This window comes from Cervus elaphus, chromosome 33, assembly GCF_910594005.1.
Source record: "Cervus elaphus chromosome 33, mCerEla1.1, whole genome shotgun sequence".
NCBI lineage: Eukaryota > Metazoa > Chordata > Mammalia > Artiodactyla > Cervidae > Cervus > Cervus elaphus.
The window spans coordinates 21,908,515-21,930,310 of NC_057847.1; the positions used below are offsets into that span (position 1 = coordinate 21,908,515).

Sequence of the window (21,796 nt, forward strand, 5' to 3'; positions counted from 1 at the left end):
TGATACAGTTCCAGCCAAGATACACTTGCCTAAAAATCTTGAAGGCATGGGAGCAGTCCATGCTCTCCGAGGTGAGGTAATCAGCATCAAGATCCCATTCAGTGGCAAACCAGATCCAGTGATCACCTGGCAGAAAGGACAAGATCTCATCGACAACAATGGCCACTACCAAGTTATTGTCACAAGATCTTTCACGTCACTTGTTTTCCCCAATGGAGTGGAGAGAAAAGATGCTGGTTTCTATGTGGTCTGTGCTAAAAACAGATTTGGAATTGATCAGAAGACAGTTGAACTGGATGTGGCTGATGTTCCCGACCCACCCAGAGGAGTCAAAGTTAGTGACGTGTCCCGAGATTCTGTGAACTTAACGTGGACTGAGCCAGCTTCTGATGGTGGTAGCAAAGTCACCAACTACATTGTTGAAAAGTGTGCAACCACTGCAGAAAGATGGATCCGGGTAGGACAGGCCCGAGAAACACGTTATACCGTGATCAACTTATTTGGAAAAACAAGTTACCAGTTCCGTATAATAGCAGAGAATAAATTTGGCCTCAGCAAACCTTCTGAGCCTTCAGAACCAACAGTAACCAAAGAAGATAAGACCAGGGCTATGAACTATGATGAAGAGGTAGACGAAACCAGGGAAGTTTCCATGACCAAAGCATCTCACTCTTCAACCAAGGAGCTTTATGAGAAATATATGATTGCTGAGGATCTTGGGCGTGGTCAGTTTGGAATTGTCCACCGTTGTGTTGAAACATCCTCAAAGAAGACATACATGGCCAAATTTGTGAAAGTCAAAGGGACTGATCAAGTTTTGGTAAAGAAAGAAATTTCCATTCTAAATATAGCTAGGCACCGAAACATGATATACCTCCATGAATCATTTGAAAGCATGGAAGAATTAGTTATGATCTTTGAGTTCATATCAGGACTTGACATATTTGAGCGCATTAACACAAGTGCTTTTGAACTTAATGAGAGAGAAATCGTAAGCTATGTTCGCCAGGTGTGTGAAGCACTTGAGTTCCTACACAGTCATAATATTGGACACTTTGACATTAGACCAGACAACATCATTTACCAAACAAGGAGGAGCTCCATCATTAAAATCATAGAATTTGGTCAAGCCCGTCAGCTGAAGCCAGGGGACAACTTTAGGCTTCAGTTCACTGCCCCTGAATACTATGCACCTGAGGTCCACCAGCATGATGTTGTCAGCACAGCCACGGACATGTGGTCTCTTGGAACACTGGTGTACGTGCTGTTGAGTGGTATCAATCCATTCCTGGCTGAAACTAACCAGCAGATCATTGAGAACATCATGAATGCTGAATACACCTTTGATGAAGAAGCATTCCAAGAGATCAGCCTTGAAGCCATGGACTTTGTTGACCGGCTATTAGTGAAAGAGAGAAAATCTCGCATGACAGCATCTGAGGCCCTTCAGCATCCATGGCTGAAGCAGAAGATAGAAAGAGTCAGTACTAAAGTGATCAGGACATTGAAACACCGACGTTACTACCACACCCTAGTCAAGAAAGACCTCAACATGGTTGTGTCTGCAGCCCGGATCTCCTGTGGTGGTGCAATTCGATCTCAGAAGGGAGTGAGCATTGCTAAAGTTAAAGTGGCATCCATTGAAATTGGCCCCGTTTCTGGGCAGATAATGCATGCAGTTGGAGAAGAAGGAGGCTATGTCAAATATGTATGCAGAATTGAAAATTACGATCAGTCGACCCAGGTGACTTGGTACTTCGGTGTCAGACAGCTGGAGAACAGTGAGAAATATGAAATCACCTATGAAGATGGAGTGGCCACCATGTATGTCAAAGACATCACCAAATTCGATGATGGTACCTACAGATGCAAAGTAGTCAATGACTATGGTGAAGACAGTTCTTACGCAGAGCTCTTTGTTAAAGGTGTGAGAGAAGTTTACGACTATTATTGCCGTAGAACTGTGAAGAAACTTAAGCGCAGAACAGACACCATGAGACTCCTGGAAAGACCACCTGAATTCACCCTGCCTCTCTATAACAAGACAGCTTATGTGGGTGAAAATGTCCGGTTTGGTGTAACCATAACTGTCCACCCCGAGCCTCGAGTAACGTGGTACAAATCGGGTCAGAAAATCAAACCAGGTGATGATGACAGGAAGTACATATTTGAGGCAGACAAAGGTCTTTACCAATTAACAATCAACAGCGTAACTATGGATGACGACGCCGAATATACCGTTGTGGCAAGGAACAAATACGGTGAGGACAGCTGCAAAGCAAAGCTGACTGTAACCCCACACCCACCTCCGTCAGATACGACCCTCAGACCCATGTTCAAACGGCTACTGGCAAACGCAGAATGCCAAGAAGGCCAAAGTGTCTGCTTTGAGATCAGAGTGTCTGGCATCCCCCCACCAACGTTAAAATGGGAGAAAGATGGTCGGCCACTGTCCCTTGGTCCTAACATTGAAATTATCCATGAAGGCTTGGATTATTATGCTCTTCACATCAGGGATACTTTGCCCGAAGACACCGGTTATTACAGAGTCACAGCCACAAATACAGCTGGATCCACCAGCTGCCAGGCCCACCTACAAGTGGAACGCCTGAGGTATGTCAAACAGGAATTCAAGACAAAAGAGGAGCACGAACGACATGTTCAGAGGCGGATTGACAAGACCCTGAGAATGGCTGAAATCCTCTCTGGCACTGAGGCGGTGCCGCTGACGCAGGTCGCCCAGGAGGCGCTGAGAGAAGCTGCCATCCTCTACAAACCCGCCGTCAGCACCAAGACCGTGAAAGGGGAATACCGACTTGAGACGGAAGAAAAGAAGGAGGAGAGGAAACTCCGCATGCCTTATGAAGTTCCGGAGCCACGCAAGTACAAACAGACCACCGTAGAAGAAGACCAACACATTAAGCAGTTCGTGCCCATGTCTGACATGAAGTGGTATAAGAAGATACGGGATCAATTTGAAATGCCTGGCAAGATTGACAGAGTGGTACAGAAGAGGCCCAAGCGCATCCGCCTTTCAAGATGGGAGCAGTTCTACGTGATGCCTCTCCCGCGCATCACAGATCAATACAGACCTAAGTGGCGGATTCCCAAACTGTCCCAAGATGACCTTGAAATGGTGAGACCAGCCCGCCGGCGCACACCTTCTCCCGATTACTACTACTATTACAGACCCAGGAGACGTTCTCTCGGTGACATCTCCGACGAAGAATTACTCCTGCCCATTGACGACTACCTGGCGATGAAAAGAACAGAGGAAGAGAGATTGCGTCTTGAAGAAGAGCTGGAGCTGGGTTTTTCGGCCTCACCCCCGAGCCGGAGCCCTCCCCGGTTTGAGCTTTCGAGTCTGCGTTATTCTTCCCCACAAGCTCACGTCAAGGTGGAGGAAGCAAGAAGAGACTTCAGATACTCAACCTATCACATCCCAACCAGGGAAGAGACCAGCACGAGCTACGCAGAGCTGCGGGAACGGCACGCCCGCGCCTCGCACAGGCAGGCCCATCAGCGGCAGAGGATCATGGCCGAGAGGGAGGACCATGAGCTGCTGCGGCCCGTGAGCACCACCCAGCGCCTCTCGGAATACAAGAGCGAGCTGGACTACCTGGCGCAGGAGGCGAAGTCTAGAAAGAAATCAAGACGCCAGAGAGAAGTGACGGAGATAACCGAAATCGAGGAAGAATATGAGATCTCCAAACACGCGCAGAGAGAGACGTCCTCCTCGGTGTCCAGGCTGCTGAGACGCCGACGCTCACTGTCTCCCACCTACATCGAGTTGATGAGGCCGGTGTCCGAGCTGATCCGGCCGCGGCCACGGCCCGCTGAGGAATACGAAGATGAAGAAGAGGAAGATGACGTAGAAAGAAGGTCTCCTACCCCAGAGAGGACTCGTCCACGTTCCCCCAGCCCTGTGTCTAGTGAGCGATCACTGTCAAGATTTGAGAGGTCGGCAAGATTTGATATCTTTTCCAGGTATGAGTCCATGAAAGCTGCTCTAAAGACTCAGAAGACATCAGAAAGGAAGTATGAGGTTTTGAGTCAGCAGCCTTTTACACTGGACCACGCGCCTCGAATCACACTGAGGATGCGTTCCCACCGGGTTCCCTGCGGCCAAAATACACGTTTTATCTTAAACGTTCAGTCAAAGCCAACTGCTGAGGTCAAATGGTACCACAATGGTGTAGAACTCCAAGAGAGCAGTAAGATTCATTACACCAACACCAGTGGGGTCCTGACCCTAGAAATTCTGGACTGTCATATTGATGACAGTGGAACATACCGTGCTGTGTGCACCAACTACAAAGGTGAGGCTTCCGACTACGCGACCCTGGACGTCACAGGAGGGGATTACACTACCTATGCGTCTCAGCGCAGAGACGAACAGGTTCCCCGATCTGTCTTCCCTGAGCTGACAAGAACAGAGGCATATGCAGTTTCATCCTTTAAGAAAACATCTGAGATGGAAGCTTCCTCTTCCGTCAGGGAAATGAAATCATTGATGACGGAGACCCGGGAAAGTCTCTCCTCCTATGAACACCATGCGTCTGCAGAAATGAAAAGTGCTGCAATCGAAGAAAAGTCGCTGGAAGAAAAATCCACACACAGAAAGATCAAGACGACTTTGGCAGCAAGAATTCTCACAAAGCCAAGGTCCATAACTGTCTATGAAGGTGAGTCTGCAAGGTTCTCTTGCGATACAGATGGTGAGCCGGTACCAACTGTGACTTGGCTGCGTGGGGGACAAGTCATAAGCACTTCTGCCCGCCACCACGTGACCACCTCAAAGTACAAGTCAACTTTTGAGATCTCTTCAGTCCAGGCTTCAGATGAGGGCAACTACACCGTGGTGGTAGAGAACAGCGAAGGGAGGCAAGAGGCGCAGTTTACTCTGACCGTTCAGAAGGCCAGGGTTACTGAAAAGGCTGTGACATCACCACCGAGAGTCAAATCCCCGGAGCCTCGGGTAAAATCCCCAGAAGAAGCCAAGTCTCCAAAACGAGTGAAATCCCCAGAACCAGTCACTCCTCACCCCAAAGCTGTGCCGCCCACAGAGACAAAACCCACACCAACAGAGAAGGTTCAGCAGTTGCCAGTCGCTGCCCCACCTAAGATAATTCAGTCCTTGAAGGCAGAAGCTTCTAAAGACATAGCCAAGCTGACCTGTGTGGTTGAAAGTAGTGCATTATGTGCAAAAGAGGTCACCTGGTACAAAGATGGCAGGAAACTGAAGGAAAACGGGCATTTCCAGTTTCATTATTCTGCAGATGGTACCTATGAACTCAAAATCCTCAACCTCACGGAATCTGATCGTGGAGAATACGTTTGTGAGGTTTCTGGTGAAGGTGGAACTTCCAAAACTAACTTCCAATTTGTGGGACAAGCCTTTAAGAGTATCCATGAGCAGGTGTCAAGCCTATCAGAAACCAAGAAAGCAGCTCAGAAAACTGCTGAGCCAACAGAAACCAAGAAAGCAGCTCCAAAAACTGCTGAGCCAACAGAAACCAAGAAAACTGAACCCAAAGCTCCTGCGCCAGTTTCCACAAAACCAGTAATTGTTACTGGTCTGCAGGATACCACTGTTTCTTCAGATGGTGTTGCTAAATTTGCAGTTAAAGTTACCGGAGAACCCCAGCCAACTGTCATTTGGACAAAGGATGGAAAGGTAACTGCTTCTTAAATGACCTTATTTTCTAAAAAAAAAAAAGTAACCCTCTTCCCTTTTTCCCAACTCCCAAAGAAAGTTTAAAAGTAAATCACTTTTTAAAATTCAAATCACTTGCATTCCACAGGCTATAACACAAGGAGGTAAATACAAACTCTCTGAAGACAAAGGAGCATTCTTCCTAGAAATTCATAAGACTGATACTTCTGACAGTGGACTCTATACTTGTACAATAACAAACTCAGCTGGATCTGTGTCCTCTAGCTGCAAATTAACAATAAAAGGTAAGTTGGCTTTTATTCTTACCAACAATTTTCAGAAAACTATATTAAGGAGACATTTCTAAACATGCTTGGTTACACACACAAAGTATTAAAATAAAAACTGTTTTACCAAGTTATAGAATACCATCTGTACACAAACGTACAAATACACATATTTGAAGTTAGGATATAATTTGTATTTATTAAGTGTGTAACTGTATGTAGTGTTTTATATATAAGAGTCCCAGATATTATGTAAGATTCCTGCTCCCTGTAATATTTAAGAATGAATAGTCAGGTGAATATACCAAATAGTACTTCTTCCCTAAAACTTTGCTCTTGCTAATTTTCCAAAGCAGTGGAAAGTTAATGAAAGAGCTGTATCAGTTTTCCCAATTAAAATGAGTTTGCCTTCATCTGAATCTTCTAAAACATAATTGTTTTAATTAATCAAAATCTCCTAAATCCATCCATCTCCTAGATCCTTGAACTATTCCTTTCCAAACTTTCTTCCCCCTAAGCCACAGAATTCATTCTTCAATTTAGTTTAGTTTAAATAATCATTACACTGATCTCGAAAGTCATGCATGACAACTTTCTAAGATTGGGGCTGAGAAAGAATCAAGTATTACCTACACTGCATGCATAAGTCAGTATTTTTTCTTTGTGTATTACTTGCAGAATCCACAAGACAAAAGGGTAGGACCTCTTTTCCATTCAATTTGCTTTACGGAACTTTCTTTTTCAGTTGTAAAAGACACTGAGATACAGAAAGTATCTGCACAAAAGACCTCCGAAATTACGTCCCAGAAGAAAGCATCTGTCCAAGAGGAAATTTCCAAGAAAGCCCTCATTTCTGAAGAAATCAAGACATCAGAGGTAAAATCTCATGAAAAGCTAGCTCTCAAGGAAGAAGCTTCAACAGTTCTGATTTCCGAAAAAGTCAAGAAATCAGAAGCCACCTCCCTGGAAAAATCTGTTGTCCATGAGGAAATCACTAAAACATCACAGGCATCGGAAGAAATCCGAACTCATGCTGAGATCAAAGCATTTTCTACTCAGATGAGTATAACTGATGGTCAGAAAGTGACTTTGAAAGCCAACATTGCTGGTGCCACTGATGTGAAATGGGTACTGAATGGGGTGGAGCTCAGCAATTCTGATGAGTATAGGTACGGCATCTCAGGCAGCGACCAGACCCTGACCATCAAGCAGGCTGGTCACAAAGATGAAGGGATCCTCACCTGCATCGGCAAAACCAGCCAAGGCATCGTTAAGTGTCAGTATGATCTGACCCTAAGCAAAGAACTCTCAGATGCTCCAACCTTCATCTCACAGCCCAGATCTCAAAATGTTAATGAAGGACAAAACGTTCTCTTCTCTTGTGAAATCAGTGGTGAGCCATCGCCTGAAATCGAATGGTTTAAAAACAACCTGCCAGTAAGTTTAATTATGAACGTTATTTACTGAAGAGAACTTTCAATACTTTACTCCTGAAGAGCTCAAGGAAACACTTTTTTTTCCCTCTTCTTTTTAGATTTCTATTTCTTCAAATATCAGTGTAAGTCGCTCCAGAAATGTATATTCTCTTGAAATCCGAAACGCATCAGTAAGTGACAGTGGGAAGTATACAATTAAGGCCAAAAATTTCCGTGGCCAGTGTTCAGCTACTGCTTCCTTAACAGTCCTTCGTAAGTATATCTTTACCACTTTCCTCACTTGCTTAAGGCCATTGTATGGTTTTGTTTTTTGTTTTTGTCTTTCTGAGCACAGCAAACTCTCAGGAGCCTCTTTAAATACCATGTGTAAGAGACACGGGCTTCCTGTGTGAACTCATTCTTAAGTCAGTGTTTCTTTACAGCTAGATAGAAATATGGATAAGTTAACTTTCCAAAGCTACTAGCTGTCCTGTTACATGTATTTTCAGAATGCACAATATAAAAATTATTTTCTATATGACTGACCATTTTTTTTCCTAGTGATTCTAGCACCTGCATGAAATGTAATAATAGAAATATAAGGATTCGTTTCTGGGAGACAGTGTGCTAGCTCTTGACAACTGTATGTATGTATTTGCTTATGCTTTCACAGCAAATTGTTTGGGTTATGTTTCTGTGTGTGCGTGTCTAAGTTTCTGCAAGTCGATGTCAGATGTCACAAATTAACCAGATGTCATTGATGTTCACTGTGTATCTGCTATGCTCCACAGCTCTAGTTGAAGAACCTCCCAGAGAGGTAGTATTGAGGACAAGTGGTGACACGAGCTTGCAAGGAAGCTTCTCGGCTCAGTCAGTCCAAATGTCTGCCTCTAAGCAGGAGGCCTCCTTCAGCAGTTTCAGCAGCAGCAGTGCTAGCAGCATGACTGAAATGAAATTTGCAAGCATGTCTGCCCAAAGCATGTCCTCCATGCAAGAGTCCTTTGTAGGAATGAGTTCCAGCAGTTTTATGGGAAAATCTAGTATGACACAACTGGAAAGTTCAACTAGTAGAATGCTTAAAGCAGGCCTAAGAGGTGAGCAATCAAATTATTGGTAGAGGTAGACAAGCCTAGTAGCATGGTAGAATCTTTAGCACACACAATTCAGTAGAATGCAAGTTGTTATTTTTTTTCAGTGATTCTAAAAGTTTGTTGTTGTTGTTCCATAAAGGAATTCCACCTAAAATTGAAGCTCTTCCCTCTGACATCAGCATTGATGAAGGAAAAGTTTTAACAGTAGCCTGCGCTTTTACTGGTGAGCCTACCCCGGAAATATCATGGTCTCGTGGTGGAAGAACCATTCACGATCAAGAACAGCAGGGGCGATTCCATATTGAAAACACAGATGACCTGACGACTCTGATCATCATGGACGTACGGAAACAAGATGGTGGACTTTATACCCTGAGTTTAGGGAATGAATTTGGATCTGACTCTGCTACTGTGAATATAAATATTCGATCCATTTAAGAGAGCCTGTGCTCTCACACTCAGACTCATTCTTAACCTTTCCCAACTGATCCACATGGACTAATCTTTCTATCTTTCTGATCTGTAAATACTTAAAAAGAGTAGTTTTGTATCAACCTAAATGAGTCGAAGTTCAAAAATAATACATTTCAATCTTTTCATAATTGTTGACCTAAGAAGATTACACATTTTCTAGTGACATGTACATACTGTATATAGCCGAATTAACGGTTATAAAGTTTTGTACCATTTATTTTATGACATTTTACACTGTAACTAATGAAACTAACGGTTGGCAGGAGAAAGTTTCTTATGGAACGAATACCCTGCTCAACACTTAATCAATCTTTGTGCCTCAACATAATGTTGATGTCTAAGTATGCCTCAGTGGGTCGAGGAATTCCCCATTGAAGATGTCCTATCCACCAAAACAATGCTGTGCACATCACCTGATACGTGCACTGATACTTATGGAATCAGAAATGTAAGGCATTGGTGATGTTTGCATTTACCCTCCTGTAAGCAACACTTTAACGTCTTACATTTTCTCTGATGATGTCACACTCAAAATTATCATGACTTAAATATTACCAGAGCAAAGTGTAACGGCCAACACTTTGTTCGCTCATTTCACACTGTCTCTGACCATAGAGAGTGCCTGGGTAGCTTGGAAAAGTAACATCACCTGGCCATCCCCTCAGTTAACCAAGTTATTCATGCGTTCCTATGCCAGAGCAGTGTCAACTCTTGGAGGTTCAGGGGTGCAGCCAACGCCTTCGTGTGGTAGTTCTAAATTTAAATTAAACCAGAAACTGGGGCAACTAAGCAATGAGCCACAGCAAAAAATAAAGAACAAAATAAAGCTGTCGTTAAATTTAAAAACAACAAAATATTACTAACTGCCCAAAATATCAATTTGATGTAGTTCTTTTCATGCAAGTTTAAATTCAATTGTTAGTTATAATTGTTGGACCTCCTTGAGATAGTAACAGCAAAATAAAGCAAGCTATCTGCACCTCAAAATGTGTGACTGGTTGTTTTCTGTGAAATTCTGCGGTTGGGGAGGTATGTGCCTTTGAAAATCACAGAAATGATCATAGAGAAGAAAAAGCAACTCAAGTTCTCTACAGCAAATATTTAAATTATCATGTTGAATGTACTCAACAATTTTTTAAAAGCACAGATATGATTCTCATGGATAAATTTATCCCCAGAAGTTAACAAAAATCCCCCCAAATAAGAAATCTTCTAAAAAAAAAAAAAAAAAAAAAAGAAATCTTCTAAACATATTATCAAGAAAAATAATTTTATAGGGACTGATTCAACTAAATCCAAAGGTACAGGAACATCAAAAATTCACAATATTTTGTGCAAAGATGAGCAAGATGAGATAGACCCTGTCCCTTAAGAAACATATAGAAGAGAAAATGACCACTTCAGGGAAAATGACCAATTGTGCAACTGAATCCATACTGACTATTGTAGCTCCAAACTGAGACAGAACAAATCAGTCTTCAAAGCTAAAGAACTTTTTTTTTTTTAAAGAACTCGTTTTAAACCATACAGTCCTACCATGCTTTTCAAAACGACTGATCTATACTTAATAATAAAATACCTAGCACCAGAAAAATCTGTATTTATCCTCTCAATTAGAAAATCCTAATTGTAAACCTATAAAGTTGATTCTTTGCCTAAATTATTACCCCCTAATTGTAAATATAAGCAGCCACAGCTGAAGAAAAGGCACAGTCAATTCCTATTCCCCAAAGAAGATCTTGGGTCTGCATTAGTTTACTCAGCAAATATTCTTTCTTAAGGCTTCCTTGGTGGCTCAGTGGTGAAAAGAATTCGCCTGCCAATTCAGGAGACTCAGGTTCAATCCCTGGGTCAGGAAGATACCCTGGACAAGGGAATGGCAACTTGCTCCAGTATTCTTACCTGGGAAATCCCATGGACAGAGGAGCCTGGTGGGCTACATACAGTCCATGGGGTCACAAGAGTCAGACACAACTTAGCAACTAGACAAAAACAACTACAACAAATTCTCTAAGTCAGATTCTCTAAAAGCAGACTCTAGTTGTTTGAGGGACTGCTCTCAGAAAGAAGGAAGTGAGGGGAGCACAGCAGGGGAAGAAAGCTAAGCAAGAATGTGGTCTCGGCAGGAGCTTCAGCACCATCCCATAAGTACCCCAGTTGGTTCCACCTGGGAGCAGGGACACAGACCATCTGCATCCCCTCATCAGTGGCTACAGGCGTGAGCTTGTGGGGGTGGGGACCAGTGAGGGGCACCCCTTGGCCAGAATGGCTCTCTGCAGACTAGGGCAGTTCAACAGCCAGTGCTCACGAAACCGGGGCGGATACACATAACCTGGATCTGGGCTGTACCTACAGCACCCACGACACCATCAAACAACTTAATACCTATTCTTGAGACAGGCTGGGACCTGGGACCCTTTGCCGTAGTGCCCGCACCTGGACAAATGTCTCCTCAAGCAACAAAATACAGAGAAACTACCAAGGACTAAAAATAATTGCATGCATGTGCAGTGGGGGCAAATTATGAACAAGATACAGAAAAGACCAAAACCACACAGCACCATCAGGTAGGTGGGCAGACCACCTAAGCCACCCCTGGACCCACCGCTAACCCTCACCCCATATAAGGAACCAGCTCGGGTGAGCTGGGAACCAGGGCTCCTCTCCAGCAAGCAAGGGAAACTGTCACTTGCTTCTGCTCCTTCCTGTTGCAGCAGGGGCCCCAGTAAAGCCTTGCTGGAATTTCTTGTCTAGCCTCTTATCAATTTCTGTTGACTGAGGAGGCCACAAACTCTGGTCAGTAACATACTTTTTGGGGACACAATGAAGGAACAGTTGTCCCCGTCCCAGGAGAGGACCTGGGCACCACCAGGGACCACCGATCGCAGCTTCCCATGGGTGACGAGTGCTCGCCTGGACCTCGTTTCAGTATTACCACATTTGATGAGTCTGCCCTCCTGGCCCCTGGTGGTCTCAGAACCCTCATTGAGGCAACACTCTCCCCCCCCAACGTTGTCCCTTTCCCTCTCCTGAAATCTCCCTCTACGTCTCCCCTCTCTGTCCTCTTACTTCTGCCCCATCCTTCCCAGAGAGTGGACATCGGGCAGCTGCTGCATCACTCCCCTCGGCTTGTGAGACCCTCTGGCCAGCAACAGCTCCCCTTGACCAGTGACAAACAGGTGGGAGAGGCCTGCCTCACACCGTGCAGACAGACCTTGGTCCAGTAGGCTCTCCTTGACCGGAGATTTACAAGAGTGAAAGAGATTCAAACCTAATATCATGTAGTGGCTGGACGTCTGAGGGCCTCACAATATTCTCACCTTTATTTCCCTGCTGCCAAGAGATGTCCCACTGGGAACAGGCTGAAGTGGCAGATTTCTATATACTGGTGGACGCATGGGTAGAAGTCCCATCTGTGGGTTGGGGACCCAGAAATGACGCACAACTGGCTGGTTTCCAGGCTTGATCACTCCGGTGGGCAGTGGACAGGGTGCTCCCTCCATCACCGGCCCTTTCTGGAAGCAAGTGGGTTGGTGCCTGAATAGATACCTGCCGAGGGCAGGTTGAACAGCAATCTCTTTCAGTCTTTTCTGTCCCTCCGCCCTCTACCTCTCCCTTGGTCCTCAGCCCTACAACTCCTGTGCCCTTCATCCGGAAGACTCTTTGTGTCTTTCAGTTTCTGTCATTGTACGTGTTTTTAAAAGGACCTTTGTTTTATGTATTTTTGTCTGTCCAACTGATCCTGCAAGCCTCTGCCAATGTTGTGGACCTGGTGGAGCACTTAAGCCTTGAAATGCAAAAACAGCCCACAGGGCCTGAGACTCTAGGCTCAGGTTGCTTAGTAGGACTTTAAAGACCACCACCAGGGGGAAAAGAAAAGTAGCTTGCCTTTCTCCCCGCTGCCTCCAATGTTAACTGTTCTGCCTGGCTCTAGGAACTATCTGATCTACCTATGGTCCCCCAGATGGAGGGGGAAAAAAAAGAGGACTTTTAAACACTGACGGGAAAGCTACTGGATCTCTGGTTCTGTCTGTACGTAAAAATTAACTTGTAAATGAGCTGTATTTAATTGGCTTAAAGGAAACTAAGCACTTATATACATTCTCAGAAATAGAAAAGAAACTCGCCAGAGTACATTTCATATTAGTGTAAATATGACAAATGCCCAGGGTATCTCTGCATTCTTAGCAACTGGAGACAGTTTCAATAACACAGTTTAAAAAGAAATAAACTGATTTTCTTTTACAGTGCAGCCTGGTGCCAATATGCACTGGGTGACCAGGAGAAGTGGTCACAGAATGGATCCCTTAACTATGTTGTCCTGGTTTTTTTTAAACAGAGAATTAACTTAATGAAAATGTTGTTGTTGAGTCACTCAGACCCCATGGACTGTAGCCTGCCAGGCTCCTCTGTCCATGGGATTTCCCAGGCAAGGATACTGAAATAGTTTGCCATTTCATTCTCCAGGGTAGCTTCCCAAAATACAGGGATCAAACCTGTGTCTGCTACATTGCAGGCAGATTCTTTACCACTGAACCACCTGGGAAGCCCCAATAAATACACAGAATATTATAAAGGCTTTTGAATCCTTCTTTTCTTGCCATTCAATAGTAACCACTAAGGTCAAATCAGCTGTTATGATTTCCACGTGTTTTGTTTTAAGCATTTACCACAAAAGTATAAATCTATAAACAGTCTACTTTTCTGTTTATGTTTTCAAGCTTGATATAAATGATACCACATTGTACATCTCTCACAGCTTTGCTTTTTTAAGGAAAGCACTTTTGTCATGGAAAAGTTCAAATGTATACAAATAAACAGAATAGTATAGTGAGAATGGATAGTGACAAGGCCCCATCATGCAGCCCAAGGAGCCACACTCCATATTCTGTGAAAAACAGTGGAAAAGAATACAAAAAAGAATATATATACACGTACAACTGAACCACCATGCTGCACAGCAGAAATCGATGCATGCTACAAATCAACTATACTTCAACAGAAAAAAATAAAAATCTTTTTAAAAGAATAGTATAATGAACTCCTATGTATCCATCACCCAGCTCCAATGATCAGTTGGATCTCTTAACACCATTTTACTACTGGATCTATTTTGTAAGCAGTCCCCAAAATGGAGAAAGATCCCATGTGTGCAGACCTTTATACTTTATCGAGACTCAGGCCTGAGGGATTTTTATCATGGGTGTGGAGCCTCTAGGCCTATGTTGTTCCCAAAGATAGGGAGCCAGACCTTCTCACAGATCCCCCCTTCCAGTCTCTTTTAATTAGTCATTGGCATGCTGAGCCTCCTTCTTAAGCTCCTTTTTCTTCCCCTTCACTATCTCCTTCAGCTCCTGGACTCCCACCTTACCACCCTGTCAAATCAGAAACCCCCAAATCAGTGCCCCCATTTGGATTGGAGCTCTGATCAGGTTCAAAGTTAACCCCCACTTTTGTCCCACAAAGCCTTTACGCCCTTCAGGAAGTAGCTAGAATGTGCGTCCCTTTCTCAGTGGGAGACTTGGGAATCTGTAAGTAGAGATTTGGCAGGTTCTCAGAGAACCCTGACAAGTTTAGGAACAAATTTGTCAGGCCGGGGTTGACATACTCTCACCTGGCAGAACATCATGGTTATCCGGGCCCACTGCTGCAACCTGAGCATATACTGAGAAACGCCAGGGAACATGCAGATGGCCTACTGGCCTCCAACCCACATCAGCAAATTTATCAGGGGAGTGAGGATGCAGTCCCAGAACATGACCCACGCTGGGACTATGAAGATCATGTAGGCCAGGCTAGGATGAGACATGTTACTTGTCTATCAGAAGGAATGAAAAAGTGTATGGTAAAGTCTGTAAACTAGGTTCTAAGTATGTATGTATATATGTATGTATGTATGTATGGTAAAGTCTGTAAACTAGGTTCTAAGTATGTATGTATGTATGTATGGTAAAGTCTGTAAACTAGGTTCTAAGTATGTATGTATGTATGTATGTATGTATGTATGGTAAAGTCTGTAAACTAGGTTCTAAGTATGTATGTATGTATGTATGTATGTATGGTAAAGTCTGTAAACTAGGTTCTAAGTATGTATGTATGTATGTATGTATGTATGGTAAAGTCTGTAAACTAGGTTCTAAGTATGTATGTATGTATGTATGTATGGTAAAGTCTGTAAACTAGGTTCTAAGTATGTATGTATGTATGTATGGTAAAGTCTGTAAACTAGGTTCTAAGTATGTATGTATGTATGTATGTATGTATGTATGGTAAAGTCTGTAAACTAGGTTCTAAGTATATATGTATGTATGTATGTATGTATGGTAAAGTCTGTAAACTAGGTTCTAAGTATGTATGTATGTATGTATGCATGTATGTATGTATGTATGGTAAAGTCTGTAAACTAGGTTCTAAGTATGTATGTATGTATGTATGTATGTATGTATGGTAAAGTCTGTAAACTAGGTTCTAAGTATGTATGTATGTATGTATGTATGTATGGTAAAGTCTGTAAACTAGGTTCTAAGTATGTATGTATGTATGTATGGTAAAGTCTGTAAACTAGGTTCTAAGTATGTATGTATGTATATATGTATGTATGTATGTATGGTAAAGTCTGTAAACTAGGTTCTAAGTATGTATGTATGTATGGTAAAGTCTGTAAACTAGGTTCTAAGTATGTATGTATGTATGTATGTATGGTAAAGTCTGTAAACTAGGTTCTAAGTATGTATGTAAGTATGTATGTATGGTAAAGTCTGTAAACTAGGTTCTAAGAGGCTACAGAGAAGAAAGATGGAAAGCCGCCATCTTCCTGAGCCAGCTGGTACATGAATATACACCCTCAGTCCACAGAAGGGAGATCACTGCTGGCCATGCCTCTTATCAAATGGTTGTCTAAGGAGTACTTACAAATAGCTGAGAGAAGAGATGTGAAAGGCAAGGGAGAAAAGGAAAGATATATCCATCTGAATGCAGAGTTCCAAAGAATAACAGAGATAAGAAAGCCTTTCTAAGTGAACAGTGCAAAAAAATACAGAAAAACAATAGAGTGGGAAAGACTAGAGATCTCTTAAAGAATATTAGAGATACCAAGGGAACATTTCATGCAAAGATGGGCACAATAAAGGACAGAAACGGTATGGACCTAACAGAAGCAGAAGATATTAAGAAGTGGCAAGAATACACAAGGAACTATACAAATAAGATTCTTAACCACGCAGATAACCACAATGGTGTGATCACTCACCTAGAGCCAGACATCCTGGAGTGCAAAGGTAAGTGGACCTTAGGAAGCATCACCACTAGCAAAGCTAGTGGATGTGACGGAATTCCAGCTGAGCTATTTCAAATCCTAAAAGACGATGCTGTGAAAGTGCTACACTCAATATGCCAGCAAATTGGGAAAACTCTGAGTTTTCATTCAATCAAAAGGTCAGTTTTCATTCAATTCCAAAGAAAGACAATGCCAAAGAAATGTTCAAACTACTGCACAATTGCACTCATTTCACATGCTAGCAAAGTAATGCTCAAAATTCTCCAGGCCAAGTTTCAACAGTATGTGAACTGAGAACTTGCTGATGTACAAGCTTGAGTTAGGAAAGGCAGAGGAACCAGCGATCAAATTGCCATTCATTGGAACATAGAAAAAGCAAGGGAATTCCAGAAAAACATCTACTTCTGCTTTATTGACTACACTAAAGCCTTTGACTGTGTGGATCATAACAAACTATGGAAAATTCTGAAAGAGATGGGAATACCAGACCATCTTACCTGCCTCCTGAGAAACCTGTATGCAGGTCAAGAAGCAACAGTTAGAACCAGATATGGAACAAAGGACTGGTTCCAAATTGGGAAAGGAGTACGTCAAGGCTGTATTTTGTCACTCTGCTTATTTAACTTATTTGCAGAGTACATCATGAGAAACGCTGGGCTGGATGAAGCACAAACTGGAATCAAGATTGCCAGGAGAAATATCAATAACCTCAGATATGTAGATGACACCATCCTTATGGCAGAAAGTGAAGAGGAACTAAAGAGCCTCTTGATGAAAGTGAAAGAGGAGAGTGAAAAAGCTGGCTTAAAGCTCAACATTCAAAAAATAAAGATCATGGCATCTGGTCCCATTACTTCATGGCAAATAGATGGGGAAAAAAACAGAAACAATGACAGGGTTTATTTTCTTGGGCTCCAAAATCACTGCAGATGGTGACTGCAGCCATGAAATTAAAAAATGCTTGCTCCTTGGAAGAAAATTTATGACAAACTGAAAAAGCAGAGAAATTACTTTGCTGACAAAGGTCTGTCTAGTCAAAGCTATGGTTTATCCAGTAGTCCTGTATGGATGTGAGAACTGGACCATAAAGAAGGCTGAGTGCCAAAGAATTGATGCTTTTGAACTGTAGTGTTGGAGAAGGCTCTTGAGAGTCCCTCAAGACAGCAAGGAGATCAAACCAGTCAGTCCTAAAGGAAATAAATCCTGAATATTCATTGGAAGGACTGAAGCTGAAGCTCAAATACTTTGGCCACCTGATTGGAAGGGCCGACTCATTGGAAAAGACCATGATGCTGGGAAAGATAGAAGGCATGAGGGGAAGGGGATGACAGAGGATGAGATGGTTGGATGGCATCACTGACTCAATGGACATGAGTTTGAGTAAACTCTGGGAGCTGGTGATGGACAGGGAAGCCTGGTGGGCTGCAGTCCATGGGGTGCAAAGATTCAGACATGACCAAGCGATTGAACAGCAACAACAACTCAGGAGAAAAATACGAAAGCTCAAGGCTGAGCCCCAAACCTCATTGTCAGCCTTGATAAAGGAGGTCTTCAAGGTCTATAACAACCAAGACTTAACAGAGAAGACCAATAAGGATAAGAGGCTAATAAAGAAAACAGAGCTTTTGGCTGCTCTGACTCATCCACCACCTTGAGGGGGCCCCAGGGGGCTGAGAAGGTTGGACAGGCTGCCAAGAAGCTTCCTGGGCCCGGATCAGGGTACCTTTTGTCAGAAGGAGGTCACTGGAAGGGGAACGTCCTGAGTGCCCTCCTATGGGATGCCCCAGGGGCAACTTGACTAGCCCCAGTTCCTCGCAATTTATGTCTCCCCTTGCCTATGAAGTCGGGTCCATTAATATTACTCACTCCTTTTTGTATATGCCAGAATGCCTTCCTTGGGAGAGATTTGCTAAATAAGTTAGGAGCTAGTATATTCTTAGGACAGGGTGAAGCCCAAAGAGGCAGAGAATTCAAACAGAGAATGCATCTGTTGGCAGCCCCAGATGACCCACCTCCTGGTCATCAAAATATTTCCTACGACATCCCCCAAGAAATTAGAGAGCAAGTAGATAACAGCAGTTTTAAGATACTTCAGTGCCAAGCAGGACAAAACATGTTCTCCTCTACAGAAATAAGAGTAAGGCCTGGGAGGGAACATCCAGAGAAAATATCCTTGAAAGTAAGAAGCCTGAGGGGAATCCAGCCACTGGTCACCAAATTTCTAAAATGCAGACTCATTAGGCCCTGCCAATCCCCTTGCAACACCCTGATCCTCCCCGTTCAGAAGCCTAATGGTGAGCATCGTCAGTTTGTGTAAGGCTTGGAGCAGTGAAGGAGGCAGTCATCCCTATTCACCCACGATGCCAAACCCACACACCTTGTCACCCATATGCTGGGGAGCGCTCAGTATTTCTCTGTTTGGTACCTCAAAGACGCATTTTTCTGTATTCCCCTCCATCCATACTCCCAATATCTTTTTGTCTTTGTATGGAGGGACCCTGACACCCTGGAGGTTACCCAATATACATGGACAGTGCTTCCACAGGGTGCTCAGGACAGCCCCCATTATTTTTGGAAATGCATTAGCAAGGGATGTGATCCTTGAAAAGGGAACTCTGCTACAATATGTTGATGACTGATTGATAAGTACTGAAACCAAACAAGATTCAGATCAAAATACTGTTAAGGTCTTAAATTTTCTGGTAAAAAAAGGAATATATCTCATCAACCAAGGCTCAAATATCATAGCAATGGGTTCAATATTTAGGATCTGTTTTGACCTCTGGGGCCACAGGTCAGAAAAGAGCAACTGGTGATTACGATCTCCAACCACAAAAAGGCAACACCAAGGCTTTCTCAGGATGACTGGATTCTGTCATACCTGCGTTCCAAATGATGGCCTTAAAGCCAAACCCCTCTCTGAGGCTCTAAAGGAAGAAGAAAGGGAATCCCTTCATTGAAATAGCAACCATCAGTGACTCTAAAGACTGCAGTGAGCAGAGCATCAGCACTGAGACTTCCAACTTTGGACAAGCCCTTTACCCTACACATTCATGAGAGATCGGGGATAGTACTATGAGTCCTGACCCAAAAGCTGGGACCACGTCAGAGACCAGTGGCTTATTTTTCAAAACAACTGGACACAGTGGCCCTGGATGACCAAACTGCCTGCTGGCAATAGCAGCCATAGCCTTGCTGGTTAATGAGGCTTCCAAGCTTACCCTGGGACAACACTTAGATGTGCTAACCCTTTATCAGATACAGTCAGTGCTGGAAGTCAAAGGTCATCATTGGTTAACTGGAGGAAGGTTAACGAGATATCAGGCCCTCCTAACGAGACCCTCGACATTATTTTATACGTGTGCCAAACCCTGGACCCAGCAACTCTGCTTCCAGTAGTTGAGAGTGCGGACTTACTGCATCATTGTATAAACACCATAGAACAAACTTACTCCAGCAGATCTGATCTTCTAGATGAATCTCTTCAAAGCCCTGAGGTCAAATGGTTTACTGATGGGAGCAGTTTTATAGAAATGGGAACCTGAAAGGTGCAGCATGCCATTGCTAGTCTAGATCAAGTCACAGAAGCCAAGGCCCCACCAACCCAGACATCAGCACAGAGGTGGAACTAATTCATTAATGGGAGCTTTGCAGTTAGTGAAGGATAAGAAATTAAATGCTTCTACTGACTCTAACTATGGGTTCCACATGCTACATGCTCATACTACCATTTGGAAAGAAAGAGGAATGTTAACCACTAGAAATTCTCCTATAAAACATAAAGATGTGATTCTGGCTCTTTTAGGTGGGGTGCAGCTCCCAACCCGGGTAACCACTGTAGGGGCCATCAGAGGAAATGGTCTCTTGTGAGCCAAGGTTAGACAGCAAAGTTTACCAAATTGCAAAAAAGGCAGCTCAACTGCAAGAGCCTGAGCAAGTTATGGCCCTAGTGATTGATCACCCTGAACTCTTTAGCCTCCCCCAGTTTTCTCCAAAAGAACAAGGGGCTATGAGAAGGGAAGCACAGGCTGGTATAAAAAGGAGGGTAAGGTTCTAATTCCTGAGTCCCTACAATGAAAACAAAGAGTTTACATGATGCCACCCATTACGGGAGGGATGCACTATGGGACTTGACACAAAAGGCTTTCTCAGGGAAGGGGCTTAAAAGAATAGAAAAACAAGTAACGCTTGCCTGTGATTTATGTGACCAGAATAACCCACAGACCCACTCAATACCCCCATCATAACTCAGGCCAATCCAATGCCAAGCAACATATCTGGGGGGGAGACAGGTAGACTTTACTTGAATGCCCCCACAATCAGGATATAAATATCTTCTGATACTTTTCACTGGATGGGTTGAAGCCTTCTCCGCCTGATCTGAAAAGGCTATGGAAATCTGTAAGTCCCTTTTCAAAGAAATAATTCCTTGATTTGGACTTCCAAAGTCCCTCCAGAAGAGTAACAGGCCCTCTTTTATAGCCTAAATCACACAGGGACTTACTATGGCCCCTAGGGATACACTATAAAGTAAACACCTCTTGGCTGCCCCAGTCTTCAAGGAAGGTAGAGAAAATGAATCACAGTTTAAAGAAAACCATAGCAAATCTCTGCCAAGAAACTCATGAACCTTGGACCAACTTTCTTCTTATTGCACTACTAAAGGTCCATTTAGTCCCCAGGAGTGGTCTGTCTTAGCCCATTTGAAATGATCTATGGAAGGCCTTTTCTTACCACTGATATTCGAGAATAGTATTTGAAGGGGAACATTTAAAAGAGTCGTGTCAAAAAGAGTTGTGTCAAATTCTTTGCGAACCCATGGACTGTATAGGACTGAATTCTCCAGGCCAGAATACTGGAGTGGGTAGCCTTTCCCTTCTCCAGGGGATCTTCCCAACCCAGGGATGGAACCCAGGTCTCCCACATTGCAGGCGGATTCTTTACCAGCTGAGTCACCAGGGAAGCCCAAGAATACTGGAGTGGGTAGCCTATCCCTTCTCCAGATCTTCCCAACCCAGGAATTAAACTGGGATCTCCTGCATTGCAGGCAGATTCTTTACCAGCTGAGCTACCAGGGAGGCCATTTAAAAGAATGCTGGATATGCCATCAACACTCCGAGCTGGCTATTAGCCCTCCTCGTGCATTTCCTCTGAACCTGCTGAGTCCAGTGGTAATTAACAATCTAAGTGGGGTAAAATTGCCACCCCTTCACCTCTACTAGTCACATACACACACCCCTTCCAGGGGGCTATTCCAACGCTTTAGCCTGACTCCCTCATACAACTGGATCCAAGGTGTGGGGCATGCCACGTTCAACTGCACAAACAGCACTTGTTTCACAGGCCACGAAAACCCTTCCAAGGCATAATACACCAGATATCCTACAACCTTACCCACTGATGCCATGTTTCAAACTATGGCCCCACATCTCTAAACAACACAGAAAGGGGATCAGAGTGATGGGAAGGAAACATTCCATCCACCCTGTCAATTCAAGTAAACCCCACTGTGGGATTCCAGACAAACAGTGATCAGGCCTATGGAATGCAACCCCCAACTGGTGTCAGCAGGATCACACATGAGCATCTAGTTTAAA

At 43.6% G+C, this 21,796-nt stretch overlaps 1 protein-coding gene across 1 annotated transcript in view; it reads left to right on the top strand.

The window, feature by feature from the left end:
• TTN (titin) overlaps positions 1 to 9,910 on the top strand; it is a 276,026-nt gene extending 266,116 nt beyond the window's left edge. Inside the window, exons 341-346 of the mRNA XM_043894260.1 lie at positions 9 to 5,677; positions 5,805 to 5,961; positions 6,689 to 7,380; positions 7,478 to 7,631; positions 8,150 to 8,452; positions 8,589 to 9,910. Of these exons, the coding sequence (XP_043750195.1) occupies positions 9 to 5,677; positions 5,805 to 5,961; positions 6,689 to 7,380; positions 7,478 to 7,631; positions 8,150 to 8,452; positions 8,589 to 8,887 (7,274 nt within the window). The 3' untranslated portion in view covers positions 8,888 to 9,910. The remainder of the gene's footprint in view (positions 1 to 8; positions 5,678 to 5,804; positions 5,962 to 6,688; positions 7,381 to 7,477; positions 7,632 to 8,149; positions 8,453 to 8,588) is intronic.
• The last annotated feature ends 11,886 nt before the right edge of the window (positions 9,911 to 21,796 follow it).